General features: G+C 50.4%; 6 protein-coding genes across 6 annotated transcripts; 4 read left to right on the forward strand and 2 right to left on the reverse strand.

Moving 5' to 3' along the window:
* Window positions 1-1,668: 1,668 nt before the first annotated feature.
* Window positions 1,669-2,219, forward strand: M409DRAFT_38276 (uncharacterized protein; the record flags this gene model as incomplete). Its single annotated transcript, XM_033810896.1, has 2 exons — window positions 1,669-1,978; window positions 2,032-2,219. Coding segments are annotated over 2 exons (498 nt in total), but the record flags the coding sequence as incomplete, so codon positions are not given.
* Window positions 2,220-2,588: 369 nt separating this feature from the next.
* Window positions 2,589-3,530, forward strand: M409DRAFT_31101 (uncharacterized protein; the record flags this gene model as incomplete). The annotated part of the gene is made up of 3 exons (XM_033810194.1): window positions 2,589-2,760; window positions 2,817-2,847; window positions 2,903-3,530. 3 exons carry the CDS (start codon window positions 2,589-2,591, stop codon window positions 3,528-3,530), a joined length of 831 nt encoding a protein of 276 aa, XP_033659265.1.
* Window positions 3,531-6,378: 2,848 nt separating this feature from the next.
* M409DRAFT_71676 (uncharacterized protein) lies at window positions 6,379-7,867 on the reverse strand (the record flags this gene model as incomplete). The annotated part of the gene is made up of 2 exons (XM_033819279.1): window positions 6,379-7,084; window positions 7,140-7,867. 2 exons carry the CDS (start codon window positions 7,865-7,867, stop codon window positions 6,379-6,381), a joined length of 1,434 nt encoding a protein of 477 aa, XP_033659266.1.
* A 387-nt stretch (window positions 7,868-8,254) lies between these two features.
* On the forward strand, window positions 8,255-10,181 carry M409DRAFT_31103 (uncharacterized protein; the record flags this gene model as incomplete). The annotated part of the gene is made up of 4 exons (XM_033810195.1): window positions 8,255-8,533; window positions 8,594-8,974; window positions 9,037-9,795; window positions 9,852-10,181. The coding sequence occupies 4 exons, from the start codon at window positions 8,255-8,257 to the stop codon at window positions 10,179-10,181; spliced, it is 1,749 nt and encodes a 582-aa protein (XP_033659267.1).
* Window positions 10,182-10,479: 298 nt separating this feature from the next.
* M409DRAFT_61711 (uncharacterized protein) lies at window positions 10,480-11,587 on the reverse strand (the record flags this gene model as incomplete). The annotated part of the gene is made up of 4 exons (XM_033814849.1): window positions 10,480-10,604; window positions 10,666-10,822; window positions 10,881-11,464; window positions 11,533-11,587. 4 exons carry the CDS (start codon window positions 11,585-11,587, stop codon window positions 10,480-10,482), a joined length of 921 nt encoding a protein of 306 aa, XP_033659268.1.
* Window positions 11,588-11,889: 302 nt separating this feature from the next.
* On the forward strand, window positions 11,890-12,808 carry M409DRAFT_31105 (uncharacterized protein; the record flags this gene model as incomplete). Its single annotated transcript, XM_033810196.1, has 4 exons — window positions 11,890-11,958; window positions 12,040-12,437; window positions 12,488-12,646; window positions 12,694-12,808. The coding sequence occupies 4 exons, from the start codon at window positions 11,890-11,892 to the stop codon at window positions 12,806-12,808; spliced, it is 741 nt and encodes a 246-aa protein (XP_033659269.1).
* Between the last annotated feature and the right edge of the window lie 680 nt (window positions 12,809-13,488).

A 13,488-nucleotide genomic window follows, 5' to 3' on the forward strand; every position in this document is an offset into this window, starting at 1 on the left:
TTCGTAGATATATATATCTCGCGAGGAGACGATATATAGATAGAAAGTATAGAACCTATAGAGTTCCTAGCGGACTTAAGTCGTACTTTAATTACTAGCTATCGAGACCGACCGAATCCCGATCCGATTAGCGCCGAAGTTAGTACCTACTAGTACTACTACTACGTAGAGGATATAAAGTACTATATAGCGAGCCGAGCGTAGATAGACTATATATAATATAGCGTCTTTTCGCTCTATTCTCGGAGTATATTCTCGGAGAAAAAGTTACTTGTTTAGGAAGCGCTTTACCTAAATAGGAAATTACTTTCGGCGAAAATAGGACTACCTCTAGGTTAGGCTACGATACGATAATTTTCTACTAATACCTTAGCGTAGTTAGCGGTTACGCTACTCTATCCTATAAAGGACGGTAGAGGTACGCTAGAGTCGTTTAGCCTATAATTAATATCGAGATATTAGTATATAGCTCGTATATCTTACGCGCTATATAATAGGTAGAGACGGTATATATAGTCGAGTTAGTCTAGCCTATATTCCTCGAATAGTTAATATAGCTATTTAGCGTATTTTTTATTAATATCCCGGTTATAGCTTATACTCTATTCGGGAGTAGTATCGTCGATAGGAAACCGTACGGTTATTAGTCGAAAAGATTCGGCTCGTTTTTCGATTAACTTAGTTTTTAATAGTATACTATCTATAAGTCTAACCTTTTTACTAACGCTACTATAGCTTTTACTAGATTAAGCTAGCCTTTTAGATAGTATAGTAAAGCTACGTCTCGAAATAATAATAAAGCGCGAGGAGGAGAGCGATATCCTAAAAGCGATATAGTAGAAAGTAGGTAGTATAAAGTAGCGATCTACGTTAGGCGGAGTTTATTTTCCGAAATTAAAAGGCTATCCCTAGAGATAGTATAATCTAAGTCTATTCTACTAATTTTAGTAATATACTTATACGTATCCCCTCTACTATAATAGCGACTAGAGCCTATAGATTAGCTTTTTACCTAACGCTTCTTCTACTTTTTACTTTTCTAGTATAAGTAAATTATCTACTAGTATTATTAATACGACCGGAACGCTCTATAACTAGTTAATCTATCTCGTATCGATCTCGATTTATAGGAATATTCTCTATCTCTAGGAATAGCGTCGAAAACCTAGAATACTTAACTATCTCTAAAAATAGCGTCGAAAATATAGAATACTTAACTATCCCTAGAGATAGCGCTAAAATCCTAGAAAATTTAACTATTCCTAGAGATAGCGCCGAAAACCTAGAATACTTAACTATCCCTAGAGATAGCCCTAAAAACCTAAAAAATTTAACTGTTCCTAGGAATAGCGCTAAAAACCGAGAAAATTCTATCTATTTCTAGAGATAGTACCTATTTCCTAGAAATACCTAGGCCTAACTTTAAAGTCTAAGAGCGTTTTCGAGGTATAAAAATTTAGGTAGTCTATCCGGGTCCTAGCTTTTATAATCCTCGTAACTAACGTAATCCTACTAGCTCTTATCTCTTAGCGCGTTAAGCCGACGGTGCGCCGAAAGATCTAACTCGACTTAAGACCCCTCTACCTAGAGCCCGTATATAGTATCTACACTATCGCGTTCGGCTTCACTCAGGCCGCGTAATACACGCCTGCATTTTTCATCTAGGACTACGCCCAGCAGAACAAGATCATGAGCGCCGAGCTGGCCTCTTATCTTTTACCCGTACTCAATGCCTGCTCAATCATTGGACGAGTCGCTCCCAATATCGTGGCTGACCGCCTCGGAGGGTTGAATGTCTTGGGTCCTTCGTTATTAGCGGCTTGTATCGTCACCTACGCTTGGATCGCTTGTTCTTCTGTCGCCGGGTGTTTTGTCTTTGCCAGCCTGTACGGGCTCTTTGTGGGAACGATGCTGTCCCTCCCGAATTTTGTCATCGCAACACTGTGCCCCGACCCGGCTATAATGGGGGCTCGTCAAGGTATATCTAGTCCACATTGATAACTCTGCAAGACGAGGCTGACATATTGACAGGGTTGTCTATGACGGTAGCTAGCTCCGACTTGTTGTTAGGTCCGCCAGTGGCAGCTACTATCTTGCAGAAGACGGGACATTGGCTGGGTCTGCAGGTTTTTGCTGGAAGTATGCTAGCGATAGCATCAGCCTCGGTGCTGGTTGCAAGACTATATGTCACTGGGTGGCATCTGATTCGAAAGGCTTAACGTTATTGCATATATCAAGGGAGCCTTCCCTTGTAGGTGTACCCAACTCTAGGCAATTCGCAATGCCAATGTACAGCCTTTACATTTCATAATTGTGCTCTGCATGAGGAAATGGAAGGCGGAATATGCTTTCTAGCGATCAAGGAGAAGTTCGGGTGCTGGAGTACGAATACTATAGCCATGTCATCGATCTCTGTTCGTCCTGACGTTGACTCCGAGTCCCGACATCCGCCTCGGGTTGAACAGGTTCAATGCAGGAAGTGTGGGCTCCAATGGCGATTATAAGAACCTTTTTGCCTTCTTTCCTTCGGCCGGTGCAGCATTTGCAAGATACATATTCTCGAAATATTGACAACTCAGGAAACAACCATGGACACTCCACCCAAGCCGATAGACGAAGTCAAGTTCGAAGTACGAGGTCGAGTCGCCATCATTACGATAAATCAACCCAAGAAGCTGGGCGCTTTGACTCGTGAATCGTATTTCCACCTCTCGCAGCTCATGAGACACGTCGACGGCCGAAGAGATATCTACATCACCAGTAAATCGGAGATCTCAGGACGCCTCATCTTGAGTACAAAGCTGACCATCTTTGAGTGTTGACCGGAACGGGGAGATTCTTCAGCGCGTACGTTCCCCAAAAGTGCCAACGACGTGCCAGGCCTGTCTGACCAATTTGAAAGCGGCGCCGATGTCTTCGCTGCCAGTAGCGACAATGCCCCTAAAGAACAAGAGTACTCCAAATGGCTCGAATCCTTTGCCGCACACAACCTCAACATCACCCAGGCCTTCTATTCACACCGTAAAATCCTTGTCTCCGCTCTCAATGGGCCAGTCGTGGGCATCGCCGCCGCGCTCATCGGCCATAGCGACTTTGTCTACGCCGCCACGCACACCTACCTCCTCTGTCCCTTTACGTCCCTCGGTCTGCTACCCGAAGGTCTCTCCTCTCGCGCCCTAATCAATCGGCTGGGGCCTGCGAGGGGAATGGAGGCGCTGCTGATGAGCAAGAGGATTACATGCGAGGAGTTAGTAGGATGTGGGTTCGTTAATAAAGTTTTTGAGGCAGGACGGCAGGGCACACGGGACTTTTTGGAGTCGGTGCTGCACGAGATAGATGAGAGATTGGGAGCGCACCTAAAGCCGGATGCTCTCATCAAAACGAAAGGGCTCATCAGAGGCCCTGATAAGGATCTATACGATGCTCAAGGGGCGAAGGAGGTTTTCCAAGGATTGGAGATGTTTATGAGGGGCATTCCGCAAGAGGAGTTTAGAAAGATTGCAAGTAAAGAGAAGGTGCATAAACTCTAATGTGAAATTTGGGAATAACACGAAGCCAAAACATTGAACCTGAGGCTACACGAGACCGTTTCCCCTTTGCTTGTTCGAGAGAGGTGTAATTGCTGGTACAGCGGACTTCCCTCCAGCCCAGGACGCCTCTAAATATAAAGTACAGCTCATGCCATGAAATCCGTCGAGAAATCTAAAAACGACGAAAGGGGGAAATCAAGCCCCGTCTCTCCGAAAGGAGACGCGAGCAAGGTCTGGTTGAAGTCAGATGCCAGAGGAGTCGGGGGCGACGCGAAATTTGACGAAGGACCATTTAGACCTATGGCTGGCCCTGGACGATCTTGCTCACACCCAAGCATAGTTGCACCACCCTCCACCCCAGGAGGACCGCGCTGCTGGAACGAAGTGCCTGCCTCGGGTATGTCTGATGAGGGCTTCCGCAAAAAGCTGAGCAGTTTTGCACCACGGCGAAACGTCCGGTCGTTGCCAAAATGAGCTTCTCCGTCATCGTAGTGGAAGTCTTCCTCGAGTACTTGTTGCATATTATTTAATATGTTGTGGACTTGAGCGTTGTTGGGAGCGGGCTGTAGGAGCGCGAGGACGCACGCGCAAGTCAAGGCCTCGTGCGTGAGCGACCAGGAGCGGGAAGGCAGAATACTCATCTTGGACATGTCGAGATAGGCCTGAACGGTAGTCTGCATGCTCTCCAGGCAGCGGTCATAGAGCGTCGTCGACTCGCTGTCGACGGTGGCCTGCGCCAGGAACGGTCGACACAGCTCTGCGCACAGGAATGATGAGTGCATTCTCAACGCCAGACACTCCAGCCGCTGCTGCACTGATGTACAAGATGTCTCCCTCCGAAGATGGGGGGCTGACTTGGTGAGCATTTTGTCGATGCTGGCGATTCGCGCTGTCGCTGCGCTGGCCCGGGCACGTTCTTGCTCCGTGCTTGACAGGAAGACAAGACAAACAGAATTCACACATAGCATGGAGTTGATATAAGATGTGGCCTCTTGTCGTTTCGATGTTACTGGATGGGATAGTGGCGGTGCACGTCCGGGACTCATCGGTAGCCGGTCAAACCGAAGCGATAGCAGGCAGTCTTGCCAGAGAATGGCGTTCCTATCACGCATCAGCTCCCACGTTACCGTTCAAAAGAGCAGGGCTATATGACGGCTTCCAGCTTACCACAATGGATGCTCCTGGCCAGTGCTGTCGCTTTGTAGACCCAGTGCTTGCGCAAAGCGAAAAGTCAGACCATGGAGACACCACGCCGCATCTGACTGTCCAAAGTTCTGCATGTGCAGTCCAACGCACAGTAGTGTCTGTACGGTCTCGATGCACGGCTTCGCCATGTAATTTGAAAGGCGCAAAAATGACTCTGATCGCTGCACTGCAACCAACTTGTAAATATGTACCGAACGTGGTAAGATTGTATGGAACTTGACTTACCGAGTTCCTGCCCCTGTCGAGTGCGTTCAATACTCGGCAGGTGAGAGAACTGGGCGCCCAGAGCAAAGACACTCAAGAACAGGGCCAAGTCCGGCGATGATTGAGCGAGGAAGGCATGGAGCTGTGCAGAGTCTCGAACTGTTATCCTTTCATAGTCGTCCATCTTGGTGAGCAGACGCATCTCCAGTGCGTCAACATCGTCCACAATCGGATAGAAAGGCGCGACATGGGTGCGAAAGAGTGGGAAGAGCCTAGGGGTTGTCAACAACGCTGGTACAGATGCATCGTAAGTGTTCATACTGTCGAGCCTCGTCGCGTCTAGGACATGACTGAAGCAAGCCCTCTGCGCTGTCCCGAGCGCCAAATGTCCGGAGGAACGACTCGTTCTGGATCAAGTTCTCAAGGCCAAGGCTGGATCGAACATCCTGGGACACGCCAAGGTTCTGTGGGCTTAGCTTCTCGTGCACGAGTGCTGCCAGCGAGAGCCTGCCCATTTGGGTGTCACAGCTGGAGCGAGCCTCCTGTGCCACATTGTGTGGATGTTGCTCTAGAAGCGGTCTTTGCTGGTCCTGAGATGGCAAAGATGCAGGCGCGAGTGGCGGAGGGGCGTTGCTCGGCTCTTCAATACTAGCAGCGTCGCTTGCAGCCGGGAGGACACGACGCTCGGCCGCTGGAGATTTCGTCCGCAACGAGGCTCTGCGCTTTCGGCTCGCGGCAGCGATGCGCCTCCCATGTCTGCTCTCGGGAAAGAAGCAAATGTCCGGGTGGCCTCGCTGCGAGCACGTAGTGCACGGCTGGTTGCCTGAGTATCGAAAGCACTAACGTCAGCAATAATTACTCCCACAGGTGGTGCTGCCGTGGGGGACCCGACCTTCGCAGCGGATCTTGCGCTTGGCACAGGGATAGCATGCACGTGAGGTCCGCAGTCCTTTGTACAAATCGAGAACCGTATCCGCATGCTGCTGCATGTGGTCCATTGTTGTGTCGGGGGAAGGGGACAGAGGAGAAGTCGGAATTCGCAGAGAGGCTGAAGAGGAGGCGGGTGGCGGCTCTCGGAACCTCGGCTGCTCGGTAGTAGTTGCACAGCCTGACATTGTCGAAGACTTCCTAATGGGGCAACTGACATGATGCTTGGCGGCAGAGCACGGGCCTCAATCCAGATTGTGCCATGCAGCCTTGACGAATCGATTAATCGATGCTCCTGCTATACAGCCAGGTTGAGCAGATCAACCGATCAATACAGAGGAATGTTCATCACACTGCTCGTGGGCAGCCTGACGCTGCACAACGGAAACGATCAACTTGATGAGATTGGGAAACAAGAACAACACATTCATCATGTATGTTTGCATCTTTCCAGCTGCTTTGACGTGTCGTCTTATCCCCCGTTGCTATTCACCGCCTCATATGCCAGACCTCACAACTTGGTGTCTCGGCTTTTCATGGTATGAATGATCTGTACATTGCAGAAAGCCTTCCATCCGTCCTTGCCCCACTCGCCTCCTATTCCGCTCTGTTTGTGTCCGCCGAACATCGCCTGGGGAATGGGAAGCTCCGTAGTGTTGATCCAGATGCTGCCCACCTCCAACTGCCGTGCCATCTCGCCTGCCTTCTCGATGTCCGAGCTCCATATCGATGCACCAAGACCAGTATCCATTGCATTGACTCGCCGAATCACATCTTGCTCGTTGTCCCACTTCAGGGTGGGGAAGACTGGCCCAAAAGCCTCCTCTTGCACGACGCGGGATGTCTCTGGTGGATTGTCGACGAGTGTTGGCTGGACAAAGAGTCCCTTGCGTAGCTCGTCCGCCATCGCTCTGCCAATTTTGATGCTGTACCCCCTTTTCTCACAGTCTTCGAGGAGATCCGATACTCTGACAAACTGTAGTGGGTTCTGGATCGGTCCATGCGTGCTGCTTTCAGAATCTGGAGAGCCCACAATGAGTTCGTCCATCGCTTTCACCATGGCCTCCACGAATGTTTCGTATATGGAGTCGTGGATGTACACACGCTTAGTGGCGAGGCACATTTGGCCCGAGTTGATCAGTGCGCCTGAAATCACCTGTTTCGCCACTCTGGCTATATCAACGTCCGGCAGAACAATTGCTGCATCGTTGCCACCACTGCAGGTCAAAGCGTTAGTTTATATCAATCTTGGCGACCCAAGTGCGGACGTACAGTTCCAGCGTGAGCCTCTTCAATGAGAGTGCTGACTTTTCCACAATCTTCTTGCCCGTTTGGATAGAACCCGTGAACGAGATTTTCGGAACGTCTTTGTGGGCAACCAGGGCGGGCCCCAGCGCATCATCCCCATTCAGGACCTGCAACACTCCGGGAGGGAATATGCCATGCAAGAGTTCAATCATCTTCAAGATGGCATATGGAGCGAACGGTGACGGCTTGACGATGACACAGCAGCCCGTCAGCAGCGCCGGGATGATTTTTCCAATGGAGAGGACCAAAGGGAAGTTCCAGGGACAGATGGCCGCAACGACTCCGAGTGGGACATGCCTGGTGACGATGGACCGATCGGTCAGGTCCTCGCTCTGTTCATTGATGTCGAGATCCCGGTGGTGTTTGAATAGCAAAGGGGCGTAGTTCAACTCGAATGCAGCAAGTGCGTGTGGTTTTCCTCCCTCTTGCATCAACAACTGTGTCAAATCATTTTTGGACGCCAGCAACTTTTCTTCGAAGGTAGACAGCAACTGTTTCCGGTGCTCCACGGGGGTTTTGGACCAGTTTCGAAATGCTTGTTTTGCAGCCGCTACTGCATCTTCGAGGTCTTGATCGGATGCCACTGGAACTGGCCAAAGGCTCCGGCGATCAGTGGGGTCAATGCTTTGTGCCATTTTGGTGGACTGTCGCTTCTGGCCGTTCACCACATTGTAGAAGGTGTCGAGTGCCATGGCTTGGAAGTTGTCGACCTGGTTGGGCAAGCGCAATGTTGTCTTTTGCATTCAAGTACCAAGGACGCGTTCTACTGTTTCACTATTAGAGGAGATTATGCATATGGTGGAATTGAATATTGATCGCAGTTCGAAACGGAAGGGTCGTCACGCCGACAACCGTCAGCCCGACATCTGCGAAGCTTTTCTTTCACAACTATCGACTCGTCAGCGGCAGCGTACATCTTTCCGAGCTCCGAAGATTTCCATGGACGGAGAGCCTCTTCGTAGGGCATGAAGTTGCCATGGAACGTAGCTGTCTCCTCACAATAGTGCCACATGTAACAACAGATGCTTAATTGAGTTGTTGACCTAGAGCTGGACACTGGGAGCACCGTCACGGCCATCATGACTTTTACCTCACCTGTAGCGAGGGAGTTCACCATCCCCGAAGAGCTTACCTCAGTTCCATTATGCACTTTCATGCTCAACGAATGCTATGGACGACAACCTCTGTGCAACTCCCTACCTCCCTTTGTCTGCGGGTTGAGCAGCCGCTCTTTCTCAGCCTTGGAGCAAAAGCAGCGGACTGACCGATTGGCGCGAGCTCTCGCTGCGAGGCTACGATGGGACCCCAACGAAGGGTCAGAATATGAGAAAGTTGTGGTCTCGTACACTTACAATACGGTGGGCAGGATGTCTGTGCTAGACTGACACATCTATACACTAACAGGAGCTGGTGGACAGATCGATGTAATGACATTGCACTGGGCTGTGCACATGCTTAACGGTGTGTCCAGTCCCGCGAATGCGTCTTACGCAATCCCTGAGCTGGCTCATCAGCTCAACGACTCGGGAGCAACAGCAATCTTCACTTGTCTTCCGCTTCTACAGAACGCCCGCGAAGCGGCTGCAATGGCTGGTATTGATGCTGCAAATATTTTCGTCATCGATCTGCCAGTCCGATTCACCGGCGACATATCTTCGGATTCAGGGTTCTCGACACTCGAAGAGCTGGTGCACGACGGAGAACTGCGCTCGACGCTTCCTTCTCTGCGCTGGGACGTCGACCAAGGCCAGCGCCAGACCGCGTTCCTATGCTACTCGAGCGGAACCTCTGGATTGCCGGTGCGTGTGATGGGCGAGGAAGCCCGAATGTAGCAAATCGATAGAGGCTGACCCTAGAGCAGAAAGGAGTGCGTGTGTCGCATTACAACGTCATTGCCAACGTCCTGCAACTCGCCGCGGCAGAGGCCACTGGTCGAGAAGCCCTTGGGCCACAGCACAGGGACGTTGGGCTGGGTCTCATGCCGCAAAGTCACATTTACGCTCTAGTCATCATCTGCCACGCCGGAGCATATCGAGGTGATTCCGTCATTGTGCTGCCGAAATACAGTTTCCAGTCTATGGTGGCCTCCATTGAGCAGTTCCGGATCAACACAATTTACCTGGTGCCTCCGATAATCAGCGACTTGACGCAGCAAAACGCCGAGGTTAGAGAATATGACCTGAAAAGTGTCAGAAAGGTCGTCACCGGTGCTGCGCCCCTGGGTAAAGGCCTCGCAGACGACCTGATCAAGATTCATCCCAGCTGGCGACTTTGCCAAGGATACGGGCTCACAGAGACTGCAACAGTCGTCACCTGGACTCTGGAAGACGACATCTGCCATGGGAGCGCGGGAGTGCCCATTCCAGGGACGACGTGCCGTCTGGTGGACGATGGAGGCAAAGTCGTCACGGGCAACAATGAGCCCGGTGAGCTCTTGGTGTCTTCGCCAAGTGTCACTCTGGGATATCACAACAACAGAAAGGCCACGAACGAGAGTTTTGTCTTTCGAGATGGTCGAAGATGGCTCCGCACAGGCGATATCGCCGTGTTCAGCACTTCCTCGAGCGGGCGACAGCACATGTGGATAGTAGACCGTCTGAAGGAATTGATCAAAGTCAAGGTTTGTTCGATGCAAACGACCCTACTGGGACTTTGTTGAGACTGACTATGGTCCAGGGATTGCAAGTAGCGCCCGCCGAACTGGAAGCTCTGCTACTCGCTCATCCCGACGTAAATGATGCTGCAGTGATAGGCACTCCTGACGATCGTGCGGGAGAATATCCGAAGGCTTTCATAGTCCTCTCGAGTTCGGGAAGGAAGAAGAAGAATGAAGCAAGGAAGCATATTCGCGCCTTCGTTGAAGACAGGGTAGCGCGACATAAGTGGTTGCGTGGCGGGATTGAGTTCATCGAGGCAATTCCGAGGAATCCGTCTGGTAAAATCCTCAGACGGGAGTTGAGGAGCAGAGGGACAGTAGGACGTTGTGCTGTACAGACAAAACTTTGAAATGTTCTTTTGCAGATAGTTTGCAAGTATTGGTGCAGTAGCAGCGAGTATTCTCTTTTTCTTTGTCACCGTAAACCTATGAACGCTGGTAAGGCTCATCCTTTTCGTTCGCCAAGATCAGAATGTATTTCCCTCGTTACGCAACGATCACCTCCAGAATGCATGGGTATCTATGTGTGTAATGAGACCGCGGCTGCCGGAACAAATGCAGTTTCGGGTCAACTAATCTTTCTTGTACTACTACTTGTACACCGCAACAACCCACTCGACAGCATTCCTCACCCCACCATCAAGCCATTCACAATTTACCCTTCCGTCCCTCCACCTTCGCTGCGCTTACTTCATCGCTAGAGAGCAGAAAGTCGGGATAAGGCACAGTATGGCCTGGAGCGCCTCCGCCGGTGCGCCAGGCTCCCCCATCAACTGTACGGAAACGAAGTCAGCACAGGCGGACCAGGTCCGTTTCCATTCTTCTTCAACTCACCAATAAGAACGTCTCCGTTGACGTAGTTGGCCGCATCAGAAAATAGGTAGACGGTCGCATCCGCAATGTCTCTCACACTGCCCATTCTTCCCAGAGGAATCTTGGTAGCGGAAGCTGTGTTGGCATCGCTCGCAGGTGTGAGTCTATCCATCCCTTCCTGTGGCACGTGGTCAGGGCCGCAAGCAGGCGTGAGAGAAGTCTCTTAACCAACTCACAGTATCTCCAATCGGGCCTGGCGCGATCACGTTTGAAGTGATACCCAGGGGACCCAGCTCGATAGCCATATTGTTCGACAGCGCATTGACAGCCGACTTGGCGGCGCCGACATGAGTCTGCAGCACCAAGCCGGTCTGAAACATATTGGCGCTGACGAAGACGAACCTTCCACCGCCGGCGCCTTCTTTTGACGAGGCGATGAGGTGTGGCAGCGTCGCCTTGACCGTGTTGTACGACCCGAGCAGATCGATGTCGATGACAGCCTTGAAGGCATTCGCCGACAACGACCGTATGGGGGCGAGGAAGTTCCCGGCGGCACCAGCAATGACAAAGTCAATCCGCCTCAGCTCTTTCACGCAGGTGGCGACGGCGGAGTGGAGGCTGTCGACGTGGCGGACGTCGACGTTGCCTATCCCTAGCACTCGGGCGCCAGGTCGCGCCGTCGCGATGCTTTGGGCCTTTTCTTCCGCTTTCTTGGGGTTGCGTCCTACGATGCATGCATCGGCTCCCAGATGCACCAGTGCTCGGACTTGGGCGCTGCAAATGCTTCCCGAGCCACCGGTGCAGAAGACGACTTTCGACGCTGGCCATCGCCAGTGTTAGTGACGTGTTCATTCAGAGTCTAGCACGCGGTCATCGACAAGTACATACCAAACAAGCCGTCTTTCCACACATCACTAACGTACTGCGCTTTGGGGATCGCCATATCGCACGCAAAGACTTGTCGAGGATCGGAGGAACTTCGGATGGCAGCTGATTCCCACCGCACTTGAAGAAGGCATGCAGTCAGTATATGGGTCTGAAGAGGATATGCAGTATTTTGGCCAGGGAATGTAGTGGGGCTGGCGGAATTAGCAAATGTCTGGAGTTCTCGGCCACCTCGCGAATCTCGGAAATATCACGTCCCTTCATCAATACAGGCCACAGTCAGCCGACGGTCGAGATGCAAGCAGGTAGTCCCTTTCACTTTTACACAGCTATTCCATTGTGATCGCTGATTTACGAACGATGCTCGCAAAGCCCGACATATCTCTATTCTGCTACTTATATCCCGGGTCCCCGGAAAAGCAGAAAAGGGTGAGTTCTCGAACCACAAACTCCCCTAAATGACGAGGCTTCACATACCACTCTGCCGTGCCGCATCTCACGAATATCCAGATCATCCACCTCCTCGAGACCTGCTACGACTACCGCGACCCCGCCTCGGAAACCAAAACATGGTGTTACTTCACTCGGGCCACTCGACCCGGGGCGAGGAACCAGATCGTAGATGCGCTTGAATGCGCGCACCCCGAACACGTAATCGCCGGGTTCGAAGTCTACGCTTGCAAGCCGGCTCTGTCTCGTCAACTGAATCATCCCGAGTTCAAGCGTTACCACAGGACGGCCACCGACGAAGGGCTATACGCACAGCCCGAAGATATGCATGCTTGGTATCCCACGGTCGGGTTCCTAGCACGAGGCGCGGTCGCAGGTCCGGGGGCAGTCGTTATTACAGGATTGATCACTGTGAAAGAAGATGACGCCGCGAAAGATAGCGCCCTTGTAATTTTGCGGTATGTCATCTCCAGACGATTGTTACGGGCGGCGTTGACAGCTACGATAGATCTTTTTCAGAATGGGTGGAACGAGAAGAGCCGGGGTGTTTGACGTATTGCGTCTTCACTCGGCCCAAAGCCCCTGGGGAGATCCTCCTCTTTGAGAGGTACGCGGATGTAGCGTCTGTCGAAGCGCACATGCGCTCCAGCAAATTCGCTATAGTTATGTTAGTATATCTTCAATGACTGAGAAGGCTTTTCTGACGTGGATCAGGAAAACCTTGAGACCACTCACAAAGTCAATGGCCATGAACGAGTGGGCCGAGCTGCCGACCTCCTTTACGGGCAATGTTGTTGGAGGAGGTGAGACGGGTTCACCACGGTTGTAGTGGGATATTAAATCCACACTTCATTCCCGACCCATTGAGAGCTGACTTGCGTTTCGCTGGCGGCCTTCTCAGCGCTGACAACGGCACTGTCAGTGCGGTGGCACTTGGCTAGTTTTGTTTTTGCCTATGTTACAAGATAGCGCTTATTACAATGTTATCTTTTTATCTTCTCCTAAATGTCTAAAGTAACTTAAGGCCGATATTTGCCCTAGGCTAGAAGAAAAGATAGAGAGGCGCTACCGTATTTATACTAGTATAACTTCTTTTACTTAATTACTATAATCCCTACTTTTACCTCTTTTATCGCTTTTAATACTTTAAGCTACTACTAACTTAGACTTATAATCGACCTATTACTATTTTATTTCTAAGCTCTAATTCTTCTAAAATACTTACTAGCTTTCTATTTAAGAACTAATCTACTAATATCGAGGTTAGTAAAACTTAAGTAGTTTTTAGTATTAAATATTAAAGTAGAGTAGTAGTAGATAGAGGTTTAAAAAGCGAAAACGTAGAAAGTATAAAATACGTAGTTACTTATAAAATAGATTAAAAAGAAAAAAAAAAGAAAGAGAAAAAAGTAGAAATAGTTAAAAAGTATTACTAGAGGCGTTAGAGTTTAAAGCGGAGTACTAAGCGCTACTTTCTTTAGAATTACTTCTTTCTTCTAAAATACTACT

The sequence above is a fragment of the Zasmidium cellare genome (assembly GCF_010093935.1).
Source record: "Zasmidium cellare ATCC 36951 unplaced genomic scaffold M409scaffold_99, whole genome shotgun sequence".
Lineage (NCBI taxonomy): Eukaryota > Fungi > Ascomycota > Dothideomycetes > Mycosphaerellales > Mycosphaerellaceae > Zasmidium > Zasmidium cellare.